At 39.8% G+C, this 27,189-nt stretch overlaps 1 protein-coding gene across 1 annotated transcript in view; it reads right to left on the reverse strand.

Moving 5' to 3' along the window:
* Positions 1-438: 438 nt before the first annotated feature.
* WDR7 (WD repeat domain 7) overlaps positions 439-27,189 on the reverse strand; it is a 372,564-nt gene continuing 345,813 nt past the window's right edge. The window contains 3 exon segments of the mRNA XM_032602743.1: positions 439-708; positions 710-787; positions 6,703-6,807. Coding sequence (XP_032458634.1) covers positions 583-708; positions 710-787; positions 6,703-6,807 — 309 coding nt within the window. The 3' untranslated portion in view covers positions 439-582.

Raw genomic sequence — 27,189 nt, forward strand, 5'->3', positions numbered from 1 at the left:
ATTTTCTCATTAATCTCCAATCGGTTAGGTGTTAATAAAGAAGGTAGTGGCTAAACCCTAGGAAATTGGATTGAGTAATTGCCTAGCAATCTCCCGGAGGAAAAAAACCCACGTAAACACAGAATCTTTCTGGTAAACAATAGCACGTTTTAGGAAATCCAAAGGAAAATGGTATCAATAATTAGGACTGCCACATGACCTCAAAACCCAATGTCAGAACAACCAGCGTCCAACAGCATTCAGAGGTGGGCTTTAGCGTGAGGAAACTGCTGATCTGGGCTGGCAGTGCAATCACAGTGGTTATTGATTTCCGGGCTTCTGGTGCACCGAGCAACGGGACTGCTGGCTGCCCCTCCCTCTGCGGCGGTGAGAAACGACCTGGGGACCGGACGGCCACTTCCTGCGGAGCGATGTGTGCATGCCTCAGTCAATAGGTGGCACGAGCAGGAGTCTGCCCCCGGGGACCATGCGGAGGGACACAGACCCGGCTGTGCCCCCCATGACCCCGGCGGGGGTGGGCACTGAGGAAGGACGGGACTCTGGGCTTGGAGACCTGGGAGAACGGGGACGCAGACACGAGCCCTAGACCATGAAGCGGTGCTCCTTGCCGTCGTGGGCCATGAGGATGACGTTGCGGTTGGAGGTCCAGATGAGCCGGGCCAGCCTGAGGGCATTGTGGGAGCCGGGGGACGCCGGCTGCACGGGGGGGCACCTGGTAGGTCTTAATACAGCGCAGCTGGGGCGCCGAGTTCAGCATGCCGATGCTGCCCAACAGGGAGGTGTTCATCTGGAGGGACACGGGGACAGGAGAGCACACGTGTCACTGCAGGAACCTCTTCCCTTTCCCCGCCACAGAGAGGGGTTCGAGGGACACACCCTTGCGGTCACTTTCTCCTCCATCACGAGGCCTCACGGTCATCTAAGAGTCTACTGTTAACCTCTAAAGGGCTCCTTTCAGTGTATTTGAAATTGTTCTGATGCTGTTACAGCAAATGCGTAAACCCGCAGAAATTTTACCTGGTGGGTAGAACTGGACAGCAGGAAAGCCCATCCATCTTTAGGAAGGCGGCTAAATGACACATGTTAATAAAACGGTCCAATCAGACAATATTTGGAAACAGTGGGCATTTCAAATGGCAGACTTCTCTGTTCTTTAGTAATGGTGCTCACTGCATCCCCTGAAGAATGAGCCCCCAAAGGCAAGTCTGGGGACTTAGAATTAGTTTGAGAAAATGAAGCAAAGTTAAGCAGTAGACAGAGTAATAGGTGACCGGATCAAAGCTCAAAACTTACCCCCCTTCTCCAGTCCACCTACCACACCTTCCCTCCTCACCTGCTTTTTAAAAACTCCAAACTCTGGAAAGCTCTAGCTTATTTTGAAGGAAAAAGCAAGAATCAGCGGCCTCTCAACCCTGCATGTGTGGCCCACTGTTCTGCGGCCACGCTAAAGAGAGCACACTCTTAACACTTTATTGGCAGGGGGTTTTAATCGGCTGGTGATTTCTGCTTTTTGGGCAGAGCCTTTCTGGCTTTGACTTGAGTCTTAGGTTCTCTTAATTCGTTCATGTAAATGGAAAATAACATGGAAATTATGGCTCATGAACAACTATGCATTCATGTCGAAGCGCTAAATGCTGAATGGCCGTTATCTAAGTGAACTGTCATCTGAGCGACTGAGTCTGAAGAATCCTTTAGATTCTAAATATTACTTAACATTTTTTCAATATTCATCTTTTGTGCTATTACAAATCACGTGGCAAGCACACTGACCATCAGGAAAGAGGGCTTGGAAATAATATTTTTCTTTGCACTAATTTTCATGTCCAATTCTTCTCTCCAGCAGTACCTCCACCTGAATGTACGTGATTCTAGGGACTTGCTTCCAGAATGCAGATTATGCTCCAATGTGTACACACGGTTGACACAGGAGACCTTGGCACGTCCTAGGACGTTTAAGGTGTGTTATTGCTGATATCATGCTCTGCATTTGGATCAGTGCGAAATATTTAAGCCATTCCTTTCCTGGCCCTTCTCAGAAGCAGGATGGTGTCAGGGGGTGTAAATCATGGCATCTCTGGCAGGACACGTGCAGGCTCCACTGACATTTTCACAATTTAAATCATCTTGAGTAATAACCCTTTTAAGATGACTAATGTTACTGATTTTCCTGCATTAATAATAGTGCCGAACACAACACAGAGGTGAAAAAAAATCACTAGTGTACGAGGTCACATTTTAAAACCAAATGTATGATTATCATTAACTCTTTCTGTTAAAGTGCAGTTAACATGTAAAGCCAGGCAGTACCTTACCGTCATCCTCTAAGAACCTCTTTCCTTGCGTCCTTCCCTCCTTTTTCCAAAAACTCCATAAAAGATAAAAATCAGGGCCTTATTGCTTTCTGGACGTTCCCAAATAGCTTAAATATAAATAATGATGGCGAGCTTGATTTGCTAGTTCTCACTTGTACAAAGAGTAACAGTACATCATTATTTAGTCCTCTTACAGAGCAGATCCAAATGATGCAGAAGATTGCCGGTTAAAATGAACTGGCATCAACAGGCACACTGTGCTTTTAAAAACTCTAATTTCTCAGTTGATAAATAACTACAAAGTATTTTTCATTCTTTATGGATTTTCTATGAAAATGTGTATGAAGCTTGATTTCTGCTGGTGGCTCAAAAAGCTAGGGGCATCCGATAGGCTCAGACACATCCTTATTTTTAAGTCCTTCCTTCAAATTTAGCCACGTACAAGAAGTGGGCTGAAGGCTCAAGTGGGCAGGGAGAGAACATCTTATTGGAATGTGACAGGTGGAAAGATTTCCCCAAAAGTTCCATTATTATAGCTGGGTTCTCCTTGCAAGTTGAATCATCCGTCAAATGACTGATAAATGCTTTGTTAGGGTCAAACAGCCTTCCTGCCTCAGAACAGGGCTATGTGAAATTCTACACAGTACATAACGATTATGGTAGGAAACAGATGGAAAGACAAAGACTCTCATGTTAAGTATAATTTGTTGCTCCTCAGACCATCCTTTTCCTATGATCTCTTCAAATAAGAGATGAATCTGAAAGACCAGTAAGGGTGGGTATTGATTTTTCCAGCAAGCTCCATCGAAGAACTCTCACCAAAACAAGTAGCCATTTTGTTATTCGATATTCATATTTGATCAGAGACTGGCTACAAATTTACTGGCATAAGTAAAGGCAATCTGAGTCCTGCATGAATGAAAACTACATGGCATTATAATATCTGGTCACATTAGCTTTCTTCTTTACTACCAAGATAATAAATACTCATCGTGGAAAATTCAAATGATAAAGAGAAGTATAAAAAAGAAAGCAAAAATCCTCTGAAATATCATTTCCCAGAGACAATCACTAACCTTCTGGTAAACCTCTTCCCAGATCTCCAAGCCTATATCCACATAAGGAGAAGCAGGTTTAAGGAGTTTTACATAAACAGGCTCATATTAAAAGGCAGTCGCACACTCCGCTTTTCTCGTTCAACAGAGCGTTGAGGGCAATCTTTTCATGCTAACGACTATAGATTTACATCATCCTTTTAAAATGGCTGAGTAGTATTCTATTGTATGATGGAATAAAGAAAACTAAATGAAACCAATATCCATCTAATTTATTGTTAGCATTCCTGGAAGAGGATACTTAATTGCTGGAGGGTGGTGGTAAAATTCAGGTGAGAGAATGATGGTTGTATTTCATTTCTAAACTCTCCTGGCTCAAATACCAATGGATACACTGAAGTGAAATATTCAAATAGTAGGAATATGTTGTTGGAGAATCAAAGGGCTTGAAAGATTGCCAAAGTACATCATTTAGCGGCTGAGTATGTAAACAAACTAACGGCCACCATGGCTTTTTCCTTCCCTTTAAAAATAATGCTTCACAAGACCAGTTCTGAGAAGATTATTTTCTGAACACACAGACATACATACAGATGTAATTCATCAAAACAGGAAGTGTTTTAATGCTATTCTCAGTGTAAGTGATGTTGCACCCAAACCTTTTACTAAATCTCACTTGAGTAATTATCCAACCAGTAATTCTCATTAACACTCATTTCTCAGCAAAGATTTTAATAGCTGATGGCTTTTGTAAGGCTCTATATATAATAAGGCTTCATTAAGTTCTCAAAATATATTGCAGTACATTTACTGGAATCATATAAAAGTATTATCATACATCATTAGACCTAAACAATATGTATATAAATAAATCAGCCAAGCCCATTTGGGGAGAGCCACGGTAGATCTAACACTGCTTTTTGGACTCCCTTTAATTCAAATGAAAACCCACTATACTTCTGGAAGAGGTTTTATTGTATTTTCTTGAGAAAGTTGAAATGATATTTCTGTGTCTTCCATTTAAATTTGAAGACCAAGCTGGGTATGATTTAAGCAGGGAAGAAATGGGCCACATTTTAAATTCTGACATTGGGTTTAGAGGCAAGAAAGACCTGGGTGTTGCCTGAGTTGCTTGGGTGCTCTGTCTGCTGAACACCCACCCCTGCAAGTAACACAAGGTGCCCCTGGAGAAGAGAGTGCAGACGAAGGAAAGGAGCTGGGCAGAGCCGCGTGGACAGATGCGCAAGGTTAAGTGCACTTGGCGAAGCCCAGAGGCAACAGCAGGAGCCTGGAGGACAGAAAGAGGTGCTTCAAAAAGACAGCATCTAAGGAACGATCTTGATCTCCGGGGTGAGGAAGATGCTAACGATAATTCCATCAATGAGCCGAGCAGCAACTCTGATAAACATAGAAAAAGATTCAAGGAAGGGATGAACATATCCAAATAGGTCTCTGAAGACCTAGATAAGGGGGAAAAGGTTTACCACTTAGACATTCAGGAAAATACTGGGGAAAGTTTCACATCTGGCCAATTTAGGAGGTATCCCTTTACATAAGGAAGTATATTTTCTTAGCAGGAAGAAAAATTGAACAACGAAAAAGAAGGGATCTGGTTTTGTTTATTCCCAAGAATAAAGCATGGGGCGAACACAAGCTCCTGGAAAGCAGGGACCCGAGACTGCTTGGTTCCATGTCCCTAAAGCTAGGCTGGCACCCAGCGCTTCCACACCAGATACATGCCAAATGAAGGGAGTTTCACATGGACACTCCTCTGAGATTTCAAGAGAACAGGAAATTCAGGAAAATGTGTATCAAAGTACAGTCGGTGTCATAGACACCACTGCGTTGGCAGAAAAGAACAGTTGGTAGAGACACTATCTACAGGACCAATGTTGCAAGAGTTGTTTATGGACTTGCTGTGGGATTTCAGTGGGATAAAATACGAGTCCTGGGGTTACCCGCTAGGAAAAATGAAGACTCGGTGACATCTCTAAGGAAAAGTTTAATATGAGCCAATTAAGATGCTGGAGATATATTCTGGAAGAAAGGATAATAAGAAAACAGACTGGAAAACTAAATTAGAGGAAAAGTAGAAAAAGCTAGGACAGATCTGGAAGCTGTCATGCTTCAGTAGCATGTGTTTAATTAAGAAATTTATTGTATCTGTTTTACATTACATTAGCTATTGAGTTTTTAAAAATCGTCACATTGTGAAGTCTTGTTTAAACTTTTATTTGCTTTCTTAGCTTTCAAAGCAATAAACTGAATCTCATAAAACATACTTGCATCCTAGGATAGGTAACAGAATTTTATATTAACTTGCGGCGGGGCGGGGAGTTGGTAATGTTTAACTTTTTTGTAATTATCAGGAGTAAGGTAGTTAAAAAGAAGATGGGGGGCTTCCCTGGTGGCGCAGTGGTTGGGAGTCCGCCTGCCGATGCAGGGGACACGGGTTCGTGCCCCGGTCCAGGAAGATCCCACATGCCGCGGAGCGGCTGGGCCTGTGAGCCATGGCGCTGAGCCTGCACTCCGCAACGGGAGAGGCCACAACAGTGAGAGGCCCGCGTACCGCAAAAAAAAAAAAAAAAAAAAAAAAAAAAGAAGATGCGATGGAGGTTAATCACTGAGGATGAAACAAGTTCTATTATAAAACTCCGTTGCTCCAATTAATATTCACTGTAATCACAATGGAGCAGAGCTGTCCTCGTGTACTGCCAGTCAGTGATACTCAGATTTTTGAAAATGTTTTAATAGCTTGGAAATGAAGAGCATTATGTGGAAATTCAGAAAGCCAACGCAAATGAGATAATACAGATGGGGCATGGAGTTAATACGAGGCTGCCCTTTCCCCTATGCCCTGTTGGCGTTGTCTGGATGCCTTGTGTAAATTAACAGCCTGAGCAGTGCTCCGTGCCCCGATTCCTTTCGGGCCAGGCCCTCACTTACATCTGAATGATGCCTACCTCTCTCCAAACACCCACCCCTCCCTACCCTGAATGCCTGGCCCTTCCTTGATGTCACCGTGTCTCAGCTCAGGTGCCGCTGCCTCTGTGAAGCCGGCCCACCAACCTTACTCCCAGGTTCCCCTGTACTGTAGTTACTTGCTGATTTGCTTGTGTCTCCCTCAGACTGAAAGCTTGGTGAGAGCAGACCCCCTCCTTCTAGGTCGCTAATTGTATTCTCAGTAGCCCCTGCGTGCTGGCAGCTGGCACACAACCGGCAAGCAATAAGTACTTGATATCTGTTGAAAGAAGGGAGGGAGGGCACAAGGGAGCCTTTCCCAGCAAAAGCGGATCATGCACCACACGTCAAGACCCTGCAGCATGTTCACTTACCTGCCAGAAGGAAATGTGGCTGTCTGTGTTTGAGTAGGTGGCAAGATATCGTCCATCAGGAGCAAAGGCCACGGCAGTGATGGGTCCCTTGTGACCGTGGATTGTCTGAAATAGAATTCAGAGTCGTTCAACGTATGCACTGCACAGAGCTGCTACGCATACGGATGCAAATACGTTCAATGCCGAAAAACTTATGTCATGGCTATTAGAAACCATTATGTTCTTTACTTCAAAATTTAGGTTAGAAAAAGAGGAAAAGCAACCAAAGTTCTCTCACTGATACATCCAGGGGCTTTGACCTTGTTCTGAGGAGTCCACCTGTCTCCTACTTGGGAGGACAGCATGAGTCCGAAGGAAAAGCATGTATTAACGGGCAAACCGATGTGTTAATTCATTTATGTCCACGATAGGGAAGAATTTTACAATTAATTAGGAAGGTGAAAAACTGATCACCAAATCTACCCAGGAACTTCGTCTGAAATGAAAACCAATCAAAGCTGTGTCATAACATCCCCGTTCTGGAAGGAGTCAAAAACTATAATTTCAACCCCTTAATAATTATACATCTTTCACATTTTATGCTTCATTTCCCACCAATAGCACTGTGTTTAAATGCATGTGGCCACAATTAGTACACATACATACACGCATGAATTGGAGGTTTGAGCACACATATAAGTTAAATGCTATTAAAAACAAGTTAACAGGGATAATTCTGAGCCTTTGCCAAATACCTATCATTTATTTAACCATGAATAAAAAAAAAAGGATGTTGTATTTTAGACGCGGTCTTTGATAAAAGGTCTTTACTAAGAAAAAATTACACTCACGTTTAATGATATTAATAGTTACCGAAAAGACTGGAATACTTAGCAAATTAGCATAATACTGTATTGTTTCTACACAAACTATTAAAGACCGTATCTCTACCACACGAAGCAATATTCAGTCTGCTTACAACGGGAGGTTGGTCTCCCCTCTTGATTTAGGAAAGAACGGGGAAAGGTGTTCCTTTAAACTAAGGCAATGCTAGGAAGGGTTGTTTCCATCTGCTGTTTCTTGATGACGAACTGTGAGCCTTGAGTCTTGGCGGGAGCTTCAAGCTCACTGCGTGATTCAGGTCCCCTCCACCTCCGCCCGGCCACACCCGTACTGTAAATTTCAGTAAGACACTTCTCACAATTCACATCTGAGTGATTACAATGAGGAAGGGAGACAGGGATGGGGGTGTGGGAACGTTCCTCAGTGCTTCTTGGGTTTCGTTCTTTCCTGTCATTAGACAAGGCGCTGTGGGATCCAAAATAATGCCTGTTTTTCAACACTCAGAGAAAAAAGTGTTATACTGGTAGCACTGGGCTTTGGGCTGGCAGGGGACACTGCTCTGGGTCAGACTGCCTGCCTTGCACTTGGGCTCCACTGCTTACTGTGGAAGCTGGAGCAAGTTACTTACGGCCCTTAACCTCAAGAGCACCCACGTCTATGGAGCAGAGATGACAACGATGATGCTGGTAACGATATTGAGAATGATATTGATAATTCCTGCCTCAAAGAGCTTTGTGAAGATTAAATGAGTTACTACATATATAGCCCTCTGCACAATGCATGGCACATAATAAGAATTCAATGAAGATTAATATTTGTGTTACTCCTCCTTATTTAAAGATGATCAGATGAATATACTTGAAAGTTGCTAAGACAGTAGATCTTAGATGTTCTTACCACAAAAAAGAAATGGTAGTCACATGATGGTATGGAGGTGTTAGATAACGCCAGGGTGAGTGATCGTTTGCAATATATAAGTGTGTCAAACCATCACGTTGTACACCTTAAACTTACACGTTATATGTCAATTATATCTCAGTAAAGCTGAAAAGAAACATGACCAGACAAATGTAAACAATCACAAAAATCAATTACTTGAGTATGCCATTTAATGAACCCCCCAAAAAATCATATACGAAACCAGATTATACATATGTTGGGTTTGACCTGCAAAATGATTTTTAAAAACAGTTTCTGAGCCTATATTCTAATTCATTAAACATCATTTAAAATCAAGATTTCTAGCCTCTCCTGGAAAAGCCCAGGAATGCTTCCACTCTGGCAATCCTGGGCCTTTGCACGTGGCAACATGGGCCAGGCTGAGTGGAGGTGCCCTGTGGGCCTGGGCGTTTGCTCTCATGTCCCAGCCCTGACTCAGGTGGGTCTGTGTACTTAACACCCACTGCCTGACTCCCTTATTTCCTGTCTGGTCCCTCATGGCATTTAATGCAACCTTTCCACTAAAAATATTTCATTCAAAATAGTTTCTTCCATGCTCTGGGGTCCTGGTATGCATCAGAAGTGTGAGCACACTGAAAGCTCCTCTAAAAGCTTGCCCTTCTTGCAAGCCCCCCTCTCCACCAAAGCCCGGCTCCACGTAGAGGTGGATTCAACCCTCTTGCTGGAGTTAGGGCCCCTAAGTCTCAAAGCAGAATGCTAAGCCTATCTCCTTCAGATTAGCGTCCCTCCTTAATCAGCAAGCAGGATGTGCTTCAGATAAGAAGAGAGCACAAGAGTGAGCAGGCTGTAACCCAGAAGGTCCAAAAGGATGTACCAACCCAATGATCTCCTTAACATACCCCTCCGTGAGGTTGGCTAAGGTGGCCCTGTAGTAAAGGCAGAAAGCCAAGCACACAGGCTCCTAATATCCCATATTATATCTTCATCCTTTATAGTGTTTGGAACGTCCACTTGAATACTTCCGTGTCAGCTGAAGACACTCTTCATTAAGTTATCTAGTATCTCTAATAGAAGATGCTGTGAATTAAGTTCATCTTGGAATTTTCTGCCAGGAAAATGTTGATCTTTCCAGATAAATTTTGTTGGTTTCTTTTATCATGAAAAGATAATTACACAATCTCACACGAGCTTGCTTTCCTGCCAGCAAACTCAGAACTATATTTATGCTCATTCTAGGCGTCTAGTAATAAATACGTCTTCCTCATTTCACTAATCACAGTCCTGTTTTCCTTCATTGTTTTTACTGTCAAGGTGAGATACTGAGTTTAATGTGTTAGTTTCTTTTAAAGTCTGTTTTGAACAAAGGGGAACTATACTTTAGATCAGAACACATCAACACACACACACACACACACACACACACACACACACACACACAGTGTGATACTGCGAGGTGCCCCACAGGCTGTCTTTCAAAGCAACATAGAGAAAAACCACAGGGTACTGACTGCAGTGTCAGCTGATAGAACTGTTGTCTCATAAGAAAGCAAGTACCACTCATGGTAGCTCAGGGAAGCTCACTATTTTAAATGGTTTGGTACATCTGGTGAGTTCATTACAGTCTCAGCCTGAGAGGTGCTTCAGTCCCCAGTGTAATGGAAATGCTGCCATTGTCTTTTGTTCAGACTCTCTGAATTTCTCAGATCTGCGCAGGCACCACCTGAAGTGACTTCAACCCTCTATTCTGGCATTAGATGCAGCTGTGTGCGGATCACAGTGAACTTGTAAGTGCTTTGTGATGGGGCAAACCCAAGGGTTTGGGATCTTAAACGCTCAACTAGAAAGAACATTTTCCAAAACAATGGGTTTCAAAATAAAAGGAGGTTTGGTTTACTTTTTATACGTGGATGAGTATCGTATGCCTTGTTATATTTTTAGTCAAAGAAATTGCTGTCTTGAAAAGACAGAAATGGACTATAAAGAAATTAATCTAATTCAAGAAGTGCTATGAACAATAAAAGAAATCAAGCAATTATTCCTAGCAGGAGACAGAGTGCTGAATTGTTAAACACTCTCTCCCCCTTTTTCTTATGAAAGAAAAGGAACTGAGAGGCCTCATTAATAAGAAGCAACACTTGCACTTACCCAACAGTTTTTAACAGGCACATTCAATGTGCTCGGCAAAGAATATAATTAACCCCGTTGGACAGAGGAGGAGAGACACGGATTTCCAAAATGATTTGGTCAGCATCAATACAAATTATGACTTTCTAGAATATTCTCTAAAACTGCTCTCTCTTCCTAGAGTTCTTGCTATTCAGCTTCCAAATGTCAAATTTGAGAATTGAAACCAAGATGTAGGACTCTACTGCACCCACTTTACAGACTGAACAAGATCAAAGAGAACATCTAGTAATTTCCAGGCCTCATCACTTTTTTAAAGGGGAGGAAAAAACTCCAGCCAAACAAAATTTCCTACTTTTAACATAAATTCTGAAGAAGAGATTTCCAAATGCAGGTACAATTTTGCTATCATAAACATCATCACAAGGGAAAGACTTATAAAGGACTGACCCATGTATTTTGTATAACAGTTACTAAACTAAAAAAAAAAGGACTTTGACCAAACTTTCACAGCCCCAGGGTCTGTAGGGCCTGAGAGGGAAGGGGGCCACCCTGGTCGCAGGCCTTCTTGGGGAGCAGTACAGCTGGCTCAGGAGGAAAACAGGCAGTGACAGTCTGAGGGGTGACTGAAGCTGAGCTGCAGGTGTGTCCCCAGTTGGCTGCGCATGGTCTCTGAAATTTCTACAAATACAATTATGCTTTCAGTTGTGGCATTTTCCCTAGCACGTGCCCTGGCAGACAGCAAACAGGACAAACCTGCTTTCATGAGATACAAGCATGGCAGATGCCTTGAGTTTAGGGTGAGCCCGAATGAAGTGTCCATCTGTGTACAAACACAGGAAATAGCTGGAGACAGGCCAGATATACAGGGAAGTGAGTGCTTAGGAAGTGAGGATGAGCCCCGAAAAGAAAAGGAGAGGCAACAGCAAAGACCTACAAATACCTACATTTTCCTAGGGCTGGTCCTTTACTGATAACAAACAATGCAAAGTGAGGTTCAGGACACGCTCTCCTCTGTACCCGAAGCACCAAACAAACATTTGGCATCTCTTCCCAACGGCAGCCAAAGTCAGGAACAGGCGGATGAGGAAGGTGGATCAGGGTCTGATTTGCGTGCCTTTCTGGCATCCCAGTACAGGCTGCTGATTTCCCCGCTGACTGGTAGGGAGGGAACGGCTCAAGGCGGAGGGGAGACAAAGACATTGCTCTGACAGCTTTGTTTGTTAGGCAAGGGGGAGACTCATCGAAAAAGAGCCATTTCAAAGGAGTGGCAAAGTTAAGAATTAATTATGTTCAAGAAAAAACTACCCCTTTCCTTTCTCCGAAGCAACCAATTTGTGAAAATTGTATTATATATTTAAGGTTCACCTGCTCAAGGAAACAAATGATTTAGGCAGATGATAACACATTAAAAACAAAGTCTCATCTATGGCCGATTAGAAGGCCCGAGTCAAATTTAATTCCCACTATGAACTAAGCCTTCTGCAGCCCTTTTGTGTGTGGCATCTTAAGGCCATATGATGTGGCCAGGAACATTGAAAGGCCACCCATTTTCTTCCGTATGTGCACAGGGCTGCCTTAAAGCAGGCCAGATGAAAATCCATTCTGTTTTCAAATCTCTCTAGAGAAGATGTCAAGCCCCCTTTCTGTGTTTAACACTGTGCTGGTCAGGAAATTTTTCCTTTTTCAAATCGAAATCCAAAACGCTACAGTGCAAGGAGGCTGCTTCCTCTGTTCTAGCCTTAGTAGAGATGGAGAACAGCTGGTCACCAATCTTAGTATGATAACCTTTTATAGCCTTGAAGGCTGTTACTGCAACTTGCTCCTTTCTTACTTATTTATTTTTTATTTTCAGGATTTAATAAAAATTCAGTGACTACCATGTAACCTTTCCTTTCAGGTCTCATTTTCCAACTCTTAAGATAATTTCTGTAGCTTTTCCTTAAACTTTCTCCAAGCTTTCAAATCATGACATCTTAGAGTTGGATGGTATCTTAAAGGTCAACCACGTCTCAAAATGTGGATTTCAAACCAGACTGAGTGCTAGAACAGGCAACTGGCTGTCATTATAGTTTCTCATAACACCAAGCAGGAGGCCAGGACTATGCTTATTTTATCACAAACCTGCAACCGTGGCTGGAAAAGCTGGTAAAGTTGTTGGCCTGCAGATGGCTGACGCCCCGCAGTCCTCACACCTGTGGGGAGAGGCAGGGTCCCTGAGCCCACTGCTATCATGGTAGATGAAGGAAAACTCTTTTCCTTGACCTTAAACAGAGGTTTAAAGATTAGAAGCTGCCTCACCCCTCTTCAGGGGTGGGGAAGTAGGTGGATGGTGGCCCCATTGCTCTCATCAGCAGTCTCTCTTCCTGGGGCCCTGAAGGTTTTCACCCTCCCATGAGCTCGCCTGTGCCCCCATAGAGGCAATACCCACCTACAAGTACCATAAATAGGCACTTCTTGAGGAAAGAATCATAAAACTAGGAACCCAGCTTTTTGTCGCTTGGGACACAAAAGATGGAAACTAAAAGTATTGACCAAAATGGAGGTATATGGGAAATGCACTCCAAACATTCCCTAGCATTGAAAGGAGCCCAGCTTCTCTTACTGGCTGTACTATCCATGACTGTGTAAGCATATCTGCCTCGATGCTGCCCTTTGGTGGCTCTACAATGATTTTGAATAGAGATCTGAGGGTTGAAAATGGGTTGTTCAACTCAATAATTTCTTTTCTCGATGGAGGGACAAGCCAATATTTTTTATTCACATTATGCCAACTCTATATTATAGAGTCAACCCATTGTGGCATCTGCCAATCCAAGGGGTATCAGAATGATTCAATGAATTTTGTTATTTTCTATCACTATCTAACTGAAAAGAATATATATTCAGGGCAAAGGACAAGTAGATATGATATCATTTTAACATCTTAATGGAAAACAGATTTAAGGATAAATATAATAAAGTTCGCTATCTTAAGTTTTATTATAAGATATAATGCCTCCAGTAAACAGACTTTATTCCCTAAAAATAGCTGCAGCATTTACTGTACATTTTCAGTTACTGAAAGTTACTTACATGTCATTTGGGAATAAACTGACACTGACGAATTAAAGGAGATTTTTTGGATATCTACATACTGGTAATCCTTAAGACACAGGCAATCGTTTTTGAATTTCTTTGTAGAGGATTATAACCAACATGTGTGTGCACAGCACACTTATCCAGGAATAGTAAGAATCAAAAAATGCTCAAGATTGCTTCACTATTGTAATTTAGGCATTAGTAAGAATTTCAGGTTTTTAGGATACTGAGGCTTATATTTTCACTAATATCAATTATACATTATCAAAATTAATTTAAAAAGGCAGATCTATAAATGAACAAGTAGAGAGTAACCATTTAATAGTTGATTTCCAATCTTAAAATATTGTAGCCATCATAACAGCAACCTCTATGAAAAAAATATCTACTGGTCTTAGGCATTGACTCCCTTCTATTCAATTGAGGAACTTTTTCAGACTCAAATAAATTTTCCATAAGTCTCACCACTTAGTTTTTCTTCCTCTTTTTCTTGCTATAGATAATCAGGAGCTGGCCACACATGTGTACCTGTATACACACACACACACACACACACACACACACACACACACACACGTCTTCTGCTTTACTAGAGCAAATATTTTCAGGATGCAGTAACTAAAAAATACCCACTTCAATTATAATAACTGATGTAGTATGTTTGTGTTGTGTGTGAGACTCTTTTAAGTTAAATAATGATAACAGAAGAAAAAAATCTAGTTTAAGACATAATTCCAACCGTAACATTTTTCATATATGTTAACATTTTAAAATAGAGTCATATTTAAAGATTATTTATGGATACTCAAATACTGAATACCTATATGATTTAGATAAATGTGCTTCAGTTTCAAATAAAAAGGATAGAGAATAAATTGTTATCAACTATTCACACTGCTGGTATGAAATAATTTTAAGACATTTATTAAAGTATAACTTTCCGTAGCTTTTAAGAATATTCAAATGTTTTCTATAGATCTCAGACCCAAAGCTAAGTATTTTTATCATATTTCTAACATAAATCTATTCAAACACATGACAGAAGTCTTCAAATGAACAAAGTTTTGCTTTTGTATTCTCAGACTATGAAGATTCTGATAAAAAAATCCTGTTGTTAAATATTCAAAGGATTCCTGGGAAATTGGACCAACATAAAATGGTTATATAATTTTTCAAAGAAGACAGGAAAAAATATTCTTAAAGATAATACTGTGTCACAAAAGTAAAGCCCAATTGCTTCCACTTGGAATTCCTTAGGACATGGACTGTCGTATCTCTGTGCCCTCTCAAAAGACTGCAGGCCCTTCAATAGCAGCCTTCAGCGGACATGTGTCCACATGAACCAACGGGGACAGCAATCACATTCCTGAGGAATCGTCCATCCAGATGGACCTCAGCATTTTCGTGGGTTCTGATTTGGGTTAAGGCGAACACAGAAGATGGTTTTGGCTACAGCCTTAGGACAGGGCCTTCACCCAGGTGCTCTCCCACCTCTCCTTGGCCTGGTACAGTGCCTGGTGACACAAAACTGTCTTATGCAGTTTGTACTAATATGGAATTTATATTTTTCAAAATCACATTTCAAAAGGCTCTAATGTTTTCATCATTCCAAAAAGAGAAGTGACTTGAAAGTGTTAACGAAACCTAAAGCATTACATAAATTTCTAAAATTCATACGTGTATTAACCGATTTAACCCCAGGGGATTAAAATTTGACCTTGCTGCTCTTTTGAATGGGCAAAATTTTCCGAGACACAATTTGCTTATTTGTAAAATAAGGATAATATCTTTCTTGCCTACCTCATGGGATTCAATATTTTTTGGAGAAATGTACTTTAAAATGTTTATCAAGAGCTTATTATGTTATAAGCCCCATGTTAGATATCAGTAGAAAGATGAGACGTGGCCCCTTCCAGTGAATCTAGGAGACTGGGACAGGTTGACAGTAAGCAACTAGTGTGTGACATACGAAATGGCATAACAGAAATGTGTGTTAGGTGCCATGGAAACACAGATGAATAAGCAGCAATTTCTGTTCAGGGGTAGATGTCAAAACAAGATACAGAAAGAAGGTGGTAATGGAGTTGAGCTTTAAAGGAGAAGTTGGCCTGAAGGACAAGACTTGAAAGGCCCAGATCCCAGCAGATAGGTGAGGCAGACCTGTGAGAGTGAAGATGTGGGAGAGGTCCAGGAATTGTCCGTCTGCCACTGGGAGTGTCAGGGGGCAGAGGACGATGAGGAGGGACAGGTTTGGGGATGAGGGAAAAAGCTAGCTATGGCCAGGCTATAAACTGCCTTTTTCTTGTGCTAAGAAATTTGGACTTAGTTCATAGTCCCAAACTCCATAGGGAGTTTCCCAAAGTTTTAAAGTAAGAGAATGGTCAGAGGAGACCAGTTTTAGGAAAATTCTGGCAGAGAGAGGAGAGAAATTAGAGAAAAAGGAATGGTTGGCAGGCAAATATAGTAGGTAAATTAAGAGTTGAATGAAGAGCCAGATGCGGGCAGGAAAGAGAGGTCCAACTGGGCGGGTGGTGATGCTGTGTAGCATAAGAAAAAGAAAGTGCTTTTAGTGGGGATGGGAGAGGCTGGTGGGACATCATCAGGGGGAAATAATAAGCTTAGTTTGGGACATGTAGATATTAAGGTGGAGGGCTTGAGCAGGTAGTTGGAAATATGTCAGAAAATGAGAAAGAAAAATTTGGAGCTCAGGAAAAGATTTATGGAAGGAGAGACAGATTTGGGAGTTATTAGCACACAGACAGACGCTGAAGGCATAGATCCTGCACTCGGCAGTGTTCCTGGCACACAGCAGTCTCTCTGTGACTATCTGTTAAATAACTGAGTGTAAGGGGCTGGGATAACCCATGAAGAGCAGAAACAGTGAAAGGAGCAAAAGGATGCAGTTACAATGACAGAGGACATTACCAGTGTAAGGTGTGGGCAGAAAAGAAAGAGCTGGTCTATTTTACAATTTGTAGACTTGAAATCTCAGTTTTTAACTAATATTTTTAAGTGACAGATTTCAAAGTTGTCCCCAGCGTACCAGTCACTTTTCAGGTAGAGAATTTTGCGATGAATCACTGCAGTTAATACCCAACAAAATTGCTTTGAAGTTTGATAACAATTTTATATATTTATTTATTATTTTTTTTTTTTTGCGGTACGCGGGCCTCTCACTGTTGTGGCCTCTCCCGTTGTGGAGCACAGGCTCCGGACGCGCAGGCTCAGCGGCCATGGCTAACGGGCCTAGCCGCTCCGCGGCATGTGGGATCTTCCCTGACCGGGGCACGAACCCGTGTCCCCTGCATCGGCAGGCGGACTCTGAACCACTGCGCCACCAGGGAAGCCCACAATTTTATATTTTAAATATAACTCTTTATCAAGCAGTAATCATTTAACTCAGATCAGTAAATAATTTATTAAAAAGGCAGACTGCTAGGATCAAAAGCATATATTTGAACTTCTAATTCCAAACAGCCAATACTAATCAACTGACAAAACTGACAGTCCAATTTCACTAATTTTAACTTTGCTTAAATTTCATCAGTTATCCACAAATTCTGATATTTCAGAAAGGTCATTATACAATAGGGTTAAGACTTCCCTGAGTATAACTATAAAAAGACAAAAGAGATATACTGTTAAAAGGAAAGGCAAAAAGGATTTAAAACGGAACTTGTATGCCTGTGTATGTGTGTATGCATGTATACACACACATATGTATTTGGTTGCTCACTTTGATATACAGATCCTTTTCAAAAATGAAAGGAGAAATATTTTAACCAAATTAATGATTTATAAAGACTCATATTAATGATCACAATCACCAACTTTGTTCTGATAGAAATTTCACTGATTTACTAGATTCATAAACTAGAATCAATGCAAGATATACTGGATAATTTACTACTAATTATAGTCACACAATGCATATTTAAGCAAGCACTCCCTATAGTTTGGTCAAAGAGAAGTCACTTACACAGAAAGGAAAATGAATTAAATATCCTCTTGCTGCAAATAAGCTCTACAGGAATATCTATTTGATACCCCTAGAGTGGGAGATATGCTGGCTGAAACCTTTTTATCTTTAATGCAATCACACTGTCTAATGATAAGCCAAACTAAAAGGCCAATTCATTATGAAATTCAATATCAGGACCATCAAACTCTTTAGCACTTAATAAGCAATTAATATTTGTCAATGAAAAAATGTTTTGGTAACACAAGGTGAAAATCAATAACCCTAGCCCACTTGTTGCATTCTGTAGCACTGACAAGCTATCCAAATAACTACAATCCTTAAGGGAAACAACTGCTTTGATGTTTTAATTTATGTTCTTCCCAAGGAAACATGAATCCTTTGAAGCTTTTTGTTTATAACTTAGAATGCACTTTGTTAGTAATCTGCTTATAATTGCCATCATGTATGCAACCCACAGATGTGTGCCTTAAAACAACACACTATGACTTATGACAAATACTATTAAAAGCATACTTAATAGTATGCACACTAATTTTATTCACTTCTGAGCAAAAGCATGTAAAACTCAAGCAACAGCCCTCCATTTAACATAATATTTTCCTTTTAGGAGTAAGTATATAAAGAAGGCAGCATGGACACATTTCTGAAGGCTTAATGGATTATATATATGAACTCTGCATTAGCAAAAATGATTTTTAATAGAAGTATGATTTTTATTTTGGAGCTTTTCTTTAAGAGAATAACGCAAAAAAAGGAAACTAAGAATTACCTGTAACGCCACCACTTTTTTTTTGAAGTACCTGTAATAAAACTGGAAACCCTACCCAACTATTCTTACTAATTAGATCTCAGGCCTCAGAAGAAACACCATGAGCCACTTGGCATACATCCTTCTAGACTTTCTATTAGCTTGTCTTTGAAATCATAAAGTTTAGCAGTTTTTTTCTAGTATGAACAATTTGGTATTCCTCTACACTATTTTATATTTTTAATAAAAATATTTGTTCAGAGATGAGACTTGTAGTTGTCAAATCATTTTAAATGTTAAAATTAAAATTTGTGCACCATGTGGTGAGTGTATGCTCCCCCCCACACCCAAATCTGCTTCTGCTTTAAAAAACAACAACAAAAAAGAGAAGCATTATTTAACACATTTAATTGCTTGTATAGCTTGGAAAAGGTAGAGACTCACTAACTATTTTTGTAAAACAATAAAAGGAATAAAAGGCAGGTATGCTCTTTTAAAGGGGAGGGTTCTTGAGGACCTTCAAGATGGAGGATGAGGTGGTGGAGATCACCTTCCTCCCCACAAATACGTCACAAATACATCTACATGTGGAAAAACTCCTACAGAACACCACCTGAACTCTGGCAGAAGGCCTCAGGCTTCCCAAAAGGCAAGAAACTCTCCACGTACCTGGCCGTGTGGCTGACAGGGTCTTGGTGCTCCGGCCAGGTGTCAGGTCTGAGCCTCTGAGGTGGGAGAGCCAAGTTCAGGACATTGGTCCACCAGAGACTTCCTGGGCCCTCGTAATATCAGTCGGTGAGAGCTCTCCCAGAGATCTCTGTCTCAACACTAAGACCCAGCTCCACTCAACGACCGGCAAACACCCAGTGTTTGTTTAGCACCCAGTGCTAAACACCCAAGCCAAACAACTAGCAAGACAGGAACACAACCCCACCCATTAGCAGAGAGGCTGCCTAAAATCGTAATAAGTTAACAGACACCGCAAAACACACCACCGGACACAGTCTCGCCCACTAGAAAGACAAGATCCAGCCTCAACCACCAGAACACAGGCACCAGTCTCCTCCACCAGGAAGCCTGCACAACCCACTGAACAAACCTTAACCACTGGGGGCAGACATCAAAAACAAAGGGAACTAAGAACCTGCAGCCTGTGAAAAGCAGACCCCAAACACAGTAAGTTAAGCAAAATGAGAAGACAGAGAAATATGCAGCAGATGAAGGAGCAAGGTAAAAACCCACCAGACCAAAGAAATGAAGAGGAAATAGGCAGTCTACCTGAAAAAGAAATCAGAGTAATGGTATTAAAGATGATCCAAAATCTTGGAAATAGAATGGACAAAATACAAGAAACGTTTAACAAGGACCTAGAAGAACTAAACAGCAAACAAACAATGATGAACAACACAATAAATGAAGTTAAAAATTCTCTAGAGGGAATCAATAGCAGAATAACTGAGGCAGAAGAACAGATAAGTGGCCTGGTAGACAAAATAGTGGAAATAACTACTGCAGACCAGAATAAAGAAAAAAGAATGAAAAGAACTAAGGACAGTCTCAGAGACCTCTGGAACAACATTAAACACACCAACATTTGAATTATAAGGGTCCCAGAAGAAGGAGAGAAAAAGAAAGGGTCTGAGAAAATATTTGAAGAGATTACAGTTGAAAACTTCCCTAATACGGGAAAGGAAATAATCAACTCCAGGAAGCACAGAGAGTCCCATACAGGATAAACCTAAGGAGAAACATGCCAAGACACATATTAATCAAACTACCAAAAATTAAATACAAAGAACAAATATTAAAAGCAGCAAGGGAAAAGCACCAAATAATATACACAGGAATCCCCATAAGGTTAACAGCTGATTTCTCAGCAGAAACTCTGCAAGCCAGAAGAGTGAGGCAGGACATATTTAAAGTGATGAAAGGCAAAAACCAACAACCAAGATTACTCTACACAGCAAGATTCTCATTCAGATTTGATGGAGAAATTAAAACCTTTACAGACAAGCAAAAGCTAAGAGAATTCAGCAGCACCAAACCAGCTTTACAACAAATACTAAAGGAACTTCTCTAGGCAGGAAACACAAGAGAAGGAAAAGACCTACAATAATAAACCCCCCAAAATTAAGAAGATGGTAATAGGAACATGCATATCAATAATTACCTTACATGTAAATGGATTAAATGCTCCAACCAAAAGACACAGACTGGCTGAATGGATACAAAAACAAGACCCATATATATGCTGTCTACAAGAGACCCACTTCAGACCCAGGGACACATACAGACTGAGAGTAAGGGGATGGAAAAAGATATTCCATGCAAATGGAAATCAAAAGAAAGCTGGAGTAGCAATTCTAATATCAGACAAAATAGACTTTAAAATAAAGACTATTACAAGAGACAAAGAAGTACACAACATAATGATTAAGGGATCCATCCAAGAAGAAGATATAACAATTGTAAATATTTATGCACCCAACATAGGAGCACCTCAATACATAAGGCAAATGCTAACAGCCATAAAAGGGGAAGTCGACAGTAACACAATCATAGTGGGGGACTTTAACACCCCACTTTCACCAATGGACAGATCATCCAAAATGAAAATAAATAAGGAAACACAAGCTTTAAATGAAACATTAAACAAGATGGACTTAATTGATATTTATAGGACATTCCATCCAAAAACAACAGAATACACTTTCTTCTCAAGTGCTCATGGAATATTCTCCAGGATACATCATATCTTGGGTCACAAATCAAGCCTTGGTAAATTTAAGAAAATTGAAATTGTATCAAGTATCTTTTCTGACCACAACGCTATGAGACTAGATATCAATTACAGGAAAAAAACTGTAAAAAATACAAACACATGGAGGCTAAACAATAAGCTACTAAATAACCAAGAGATCACTGAAGAAATCAAAGAGGAAATAAAAAAATACCTAGAAAAAAATGACAATGCAAACACGATGACCCGCAACCTATGGGATGCAGCAAAAGCAGTTCTAAGAGGGAACTTTATAGCAATAGAATCCTACCTCAAGAAACAAGAAATATGTCAAATAAACAACCTAACCTTACACCTAAAGCAATTAGAGAAAGAAGAACAAAAAAACCCCCCAAAGTTAGCAGCAGGAAAGAAATCATAGAGATCAGATCAGAAAGAAATGAAGGAAATGATAGCAAAGATCAGTAAAGCTAAAAGCTGGTTCTTTGAGAAGATAAACAAAATTGATAAACCATTGGCCAGACTCATCAAGATAAAAAGGGAGAAGACTCAAATCAACAGAATTCGAAAGGAAAAAGGAGAAAAAACAACTGACACTGCAGAAATATAAAGGATCATGAGAGACTACACAAGCAACTCTAAGCCAATAAAATGGACAACCTGGAAGAAACAGACACATTCTTAGAAAAGCACAACATTCCGTGACTGAACCAGGAAGAAATAGAAAATATAAACAGACCAATCACAAGCACTGACATTGAGATTGAGATTAAAAATCTTCCAACAAACAAAAGCCCAGGACCAGATGGCTTCACAGGCGAATTCAATCAAACATTAGAGAAGAGCTAACACCTATCCTTCTCAAACTCTTCCAAAATAAAGCAGAGGGAGGAACACACCCAAACTCATTCTACGAGGCCACCATCACCGTGATACCAAAACCAGACAAAAAGTGACAAGAAAAGAAAACTACAGGCCAATATCACTGATGAACATAGATGCAAAAATCCTCAACAAAATACTAGCAAACAGAATTCAACAGCACATTAAAAGGATCATACACCATGATCAGGTGGGGTTTATCCCAGGAATGCAAGGATTCTTCAATATACACAAGTCAGTCAATGTGATACACCATATTAACAAATTGAAGGAGAAAAACCATATCATCATCTCAACAGACGCAAAAAAAGCTTTCGACAAAATTCAACACCTATTTATGATAAAAACCCTCCAGAACCTAGTCATAGAGGGAACTTACCTCAACATAATGAAGGCTATACATGACAAACCCACAGCTAACATCGTTCTCAATGGTAAAAAACTGAAACCATTTCCACTAAGATCAGGAACAAGACAAGGTTGCCGACTCTCACCACTATTATTCAACATAGTTTTGGAAGTTTTAGCCCCAGCAGTCAGAGAAGAAAGAGAAAGAAAAGGAATCCATATCGGAAAAGAAGAGGTAAAGCTGTCACTGTTTGTAGATGACATGATACTATACATAGAGAATCCTAAAGATGCTACCAGAAAACTACTAGAGCTAATCAATAAATTTGGTAAAGGAGCAGGATACAAAATTAATGCACAGAAATCTCTTGCATTCCTATACACGAATGATGAAAACTCTGAAAGAGAAATTAAGGAAACACTCCCATTTACCATTGCAACAAAAAGAATAAAATACCTAGGAATAAACTTACCTACGGAGACAAAATATCTTTATGAGTGTAATTATCAGACACTGAAGAAAGAAATTAAAGATGATACAAACCAATGGAGAGATATACCATGCTCTTGCATTGGAAGAATCAACACTGTGAAAATGACTATACTACAAAAAGCAATCTACAGATTCAGTGCAATCCCTGTCAAACTACCAATGGCATTTTTTACAGAACTAGAACCCAAAATTTGACAATTTGTATGGAAACACAAAAGACACCAAACAGCCAAAGCAATGTTGAGAAAGCAAAATGGAGCTGGAGGAATCAGGTTCCTGGACTTCAGATTATACTATAAAGCTACAGTAATCAAGACAGTGTGGTACTGGCAGAAAAACAGAAATATAGATCAACGGAACAGCATAGAAAACCCAGAGATAAACCCACGTACATATGATCACCTGATCTTTGATAAAGGAGGCAAGAATATACAATGGAGAAAAGACAGCCTGTTCAATAAGTGGTGCTGGGAAAACTGGACAGCTACATGTAAAAGAATGAAATTAGAACACTCCCAACACCATACAGAAAAATAAACTCAAAATGGATTAAAGACCTAAATGTAAGGCCAGACACTATCAAACTCTTAGAGGAAAACATACGCTGAACACTCTATGACATAAATCATAGCAAGATCCTATTTGACCCACCCCCTAGAGAAATGGAAATAAAAACAAAAATAAACAAATGGGACCCAATGAAACTTAAAAGCTTTTGCGCAGCAAAGGAAACCATAAAGAAGACAAAAAGACAACCCTAAGAATGGGAGAAAATATCTGCAAATGAAGCAACTAACAAAGGATTAATCTCCAAAATATACAAGCAGCTCATGCAGCTCAATATCAAAAAAGCAAACAACCCAATCCAAAAATGGGCAGAAGACCTAAACAGACATTTCTCCAAAGAAGATATACAGATTGCTAACAAACGCAGGAAAGGATGCTCAACATCACTAATCATTAGAGAAATGCAAATCAAAACTACAATGAGGTATCACCTCACAACGGTCAGAAAGGCCATCATCAACAAGTCTACAAACAATAAATGCTGGAGAGGGTGTGTAGATAAGGGAACCCTCTTGCACTGTTGGTGGGAATGTAAATTGATACAGCCACTATGGAGAACTGTATGGAGGTTCCTTAAAAAACTAAAAATAGAACTACCATACGATCCAGTAGTCCCACTATTGGGCATATATCTGATGAAAACCATAATTCAAAAAGAGTTATGTACCACAATGTTCACTGCAGCACTATTTACAATAGTCAGGAAATGGAAGCAACCGAAGTGTCCATCGAGAGATGAATGGATGAAGAAGATGTGGCACATATATACAATGGAATATTACTCAGCCATAAAAAGAAACGAAATTGAGTTATTTGTAGTGAGGTGGATGGACCTAGAGTCTGTCATACAGAGTGAAGTAAGTCAGAAAGAGAAAAACAAATACCGTACACTAACACATATATATGGAATCTGAAAAAAAAAAAAAGGTCTGAAGAACCTAGGGGCAGGACAGGAATAAAGACGCAGACATAGAGAATGGACTTGAGGACATGGGGAGGGGGAAGTGTAAGCTGGGACGAAGTGAGAGAGTGGCATGGACATACATACACTACCAAATGTAAGACAGATAGCTAGTGGGAAGCAGCCACATAGCACAGGGAGATCAGCTAGGTGCTTTGCGACCACCTAGAGGGGTGGGATAGGGAGGGTGGGAGGGAGACGCAAGAGGGAGGGGATATGGGGATATATGTATACGTATAGCTGATTCACTTTGTTATACAGCAGAAACTAACAGGCCATTGTAAAGCAATTATACTCCAATAAAGATGTTAGAAAAGAAATAAACGGAGGGTTCTTTAAAAAGGAAATAATATGGCTGAAGAAACATTTTTTATATAATATGATAATAATTTTATGGTGAATGTTTTAGTTTAACAGTCAATTGAGATTAATATGTAGGTATGGCACTGTAGTTTAAGACTGCACTATAAACCATAGATTTTAAATTTCTGATTTTTCAGGAGTCAGAGTTTATAACTGCTTTAACACAGTACTTAAACTACAGAGCACACAACCAGTCAACCTAAGAGCACTCCTTAAAACCACTGCAAACCTTCACAGTCAAGGTTTGAGTTAATACAGAACAGAAAAGACCATTTCTGGATCTTTGGAAAGTTAAAACTTAATGAGAATTCTGATTCATACTTCCTGTTTCACATATTGAAAGGTCAGAGCCCAAAGTTAGAGCTCACAGAAGGGTAAATGGTGCACGGGAGGTGAAAAAAAGATTGATATTATGAGAACTTTTTTGCTTCTTAAATTCTTGATATTAATTTTGTATTAAAATATAAGAAATAATAAATCATTCTGTTTGTAGTTCTGTACATTCGAGACAGGCTGTGTCACTCCATGTTATTCCATATGCAATCTGGTAATTTTTTAAATGATCACACACCAGAAATACTTTCACATGCAGGCTGCTGCAGCATTTCCATAAAGGCAGTCATCCAATAAGAGGTTTGGAATTCGGTTGTTTGCAACTCTGAACACAATTATCTATAGAAACAATGCCATGAATAACAGTTAGATTTCTAGGCTAGCTTCCAAAAGCCTATAGAATTCTTAATGTTTCAGAATTTATAGTGCCAGTTCAATCTCCTAAGCACTATTTATAACAGTTTCTCTGGAGAAAAGCATGTCAAGGTGCAAGTCAGCCATTAGGAACCTGATTACCTACTGTAGACACCAGGCTCTTATAAGTTCTAACATCTTTAGATATATGGGGGCATATATATGTGTTACTAAGCCAGCAGGAGTACATGTGGAATGTCAGAGAAAAGTATGAGATTACCTGTCTTGAACCTCTAGACATTGGACTCACCCAAGGTTTACACTCATTTACGTGCCCCTCTACATACACCTTCCAGTAGAACTTAAGTTATGAGATTACAGTAAGAAATCTTTGAGATCTTCTGGGCAATAATCACAGGTGATTATGTGGTGTGGTGGTGATTGATGGTGATGGTGATGGTGTGTGTGTGTGTGTGTGTGTGTGTGTGTGTGTGTGTGTGTGTGTGTGTGTTTATGCATATGTATGCTGCGGGGAAATGGGGGATAGCAAGACTGCAAGAGTGTTCCGTGCAGAGGGTGTAATATAATCACAGGCCTAGAAGAAAGGGAGAGTAGACCTTGTCAGAAAAACTAAAAAACCTTCAAGTGATTAGGACTTATGGTACAAGGGATGAAGTGGAGAGAGAGAAAAGTGGATGGAGAATTAGGCTGAAGACAGACCATGAAGGGCCTTGGGATTTTCAAGGAATATATACTAACTGTGAACACATACTGTGAGAGGGACTTTTAAACCCAGCAATAATATTTAAAACAATATTTACTGGAAGATGTTGTGATATCCAAACCATCACTTTTTACATATAATTTTATTTTTAAAATACAGTTATTTAGTATTAGATTCACATCTGAACCTTTAGATATTAGATTCATATCTAAACTTAATTCATATCTAAACTTAGATTCATATGATACTAGATTCATATCTAAAATGACCATGGTTTTGGTCATTTTATATTTAGATAAGTATGGCTCAGTTTTGAATAAAAAATGGTGAATAACTCGATCATTTTCTCATGGAACAATAACAGAGTACTTATTGAAGTGTAACTAACGTGTTCAAAAAGTTAGTGAAAACATTTTCTTGGGATTTGGGCAGATCTGAAAGCAAAATGTGCTTTTAAGTATTTTTAACATAAAATCTATTTCAAACAAATAGTAGAAGTCTTAAAATGAAAATAGTTGTGTTTTTGGACTTCTTAGATTATAAATTCTTTAAATTAAAAAAAAAAACTGCAGAACCATAAAACAAAGAACATTTAATTACTGAGATTTGTCCACATTCAAGTTTGGCTTCTGTGAACACTATAATAAATCTATACAAATATACCATACCGTCTCATGAATTTATATTTTCCTTGATCTCTTTGATTTCAATTTTCAACAAAAGTAAGATAAAACCACTGTAAAAATGTAAAGATGTTTAATTTATCTAAATGCTCTAGAAAATTAATGACTGATTTTTTTTTTAAGTAAGATATCTTTGCATTGATTACTAGAACTGCTTAGAATGTGGACAGCATGATTTTTGACGGCTGCACACTCAAGGACAACAGTGAATGACCTTGAACAGCAGTGTATAAAAATAAATTTATCACTGAAATGGCATGCTGGCTGCCAGTCAATATATGCCTCTCATTTGTTAGGAGGTTCTCCTGCTGTGATTCCCTCATTACAATTTGCTTTTACTTCCTGGGCAAATGACAACTAGAAAATGAGGCAGCTTCTTTCT

The sequence above is a fragment of the Phocoena sinus genome, chromosome 14 (genome assembly GCF_008692025.1).
Source record: "Phocoena sinus isolate mPhoSin1 chromosome 14, mPhoSin1.pri, whole genome shotgun sequence".
Lineage (NCBI taxonomy): Eukaryota > Metazoa > Chordata > Mammalia > Artiodactyla > Phocoenidae > Phocoena > Phocoena sinus.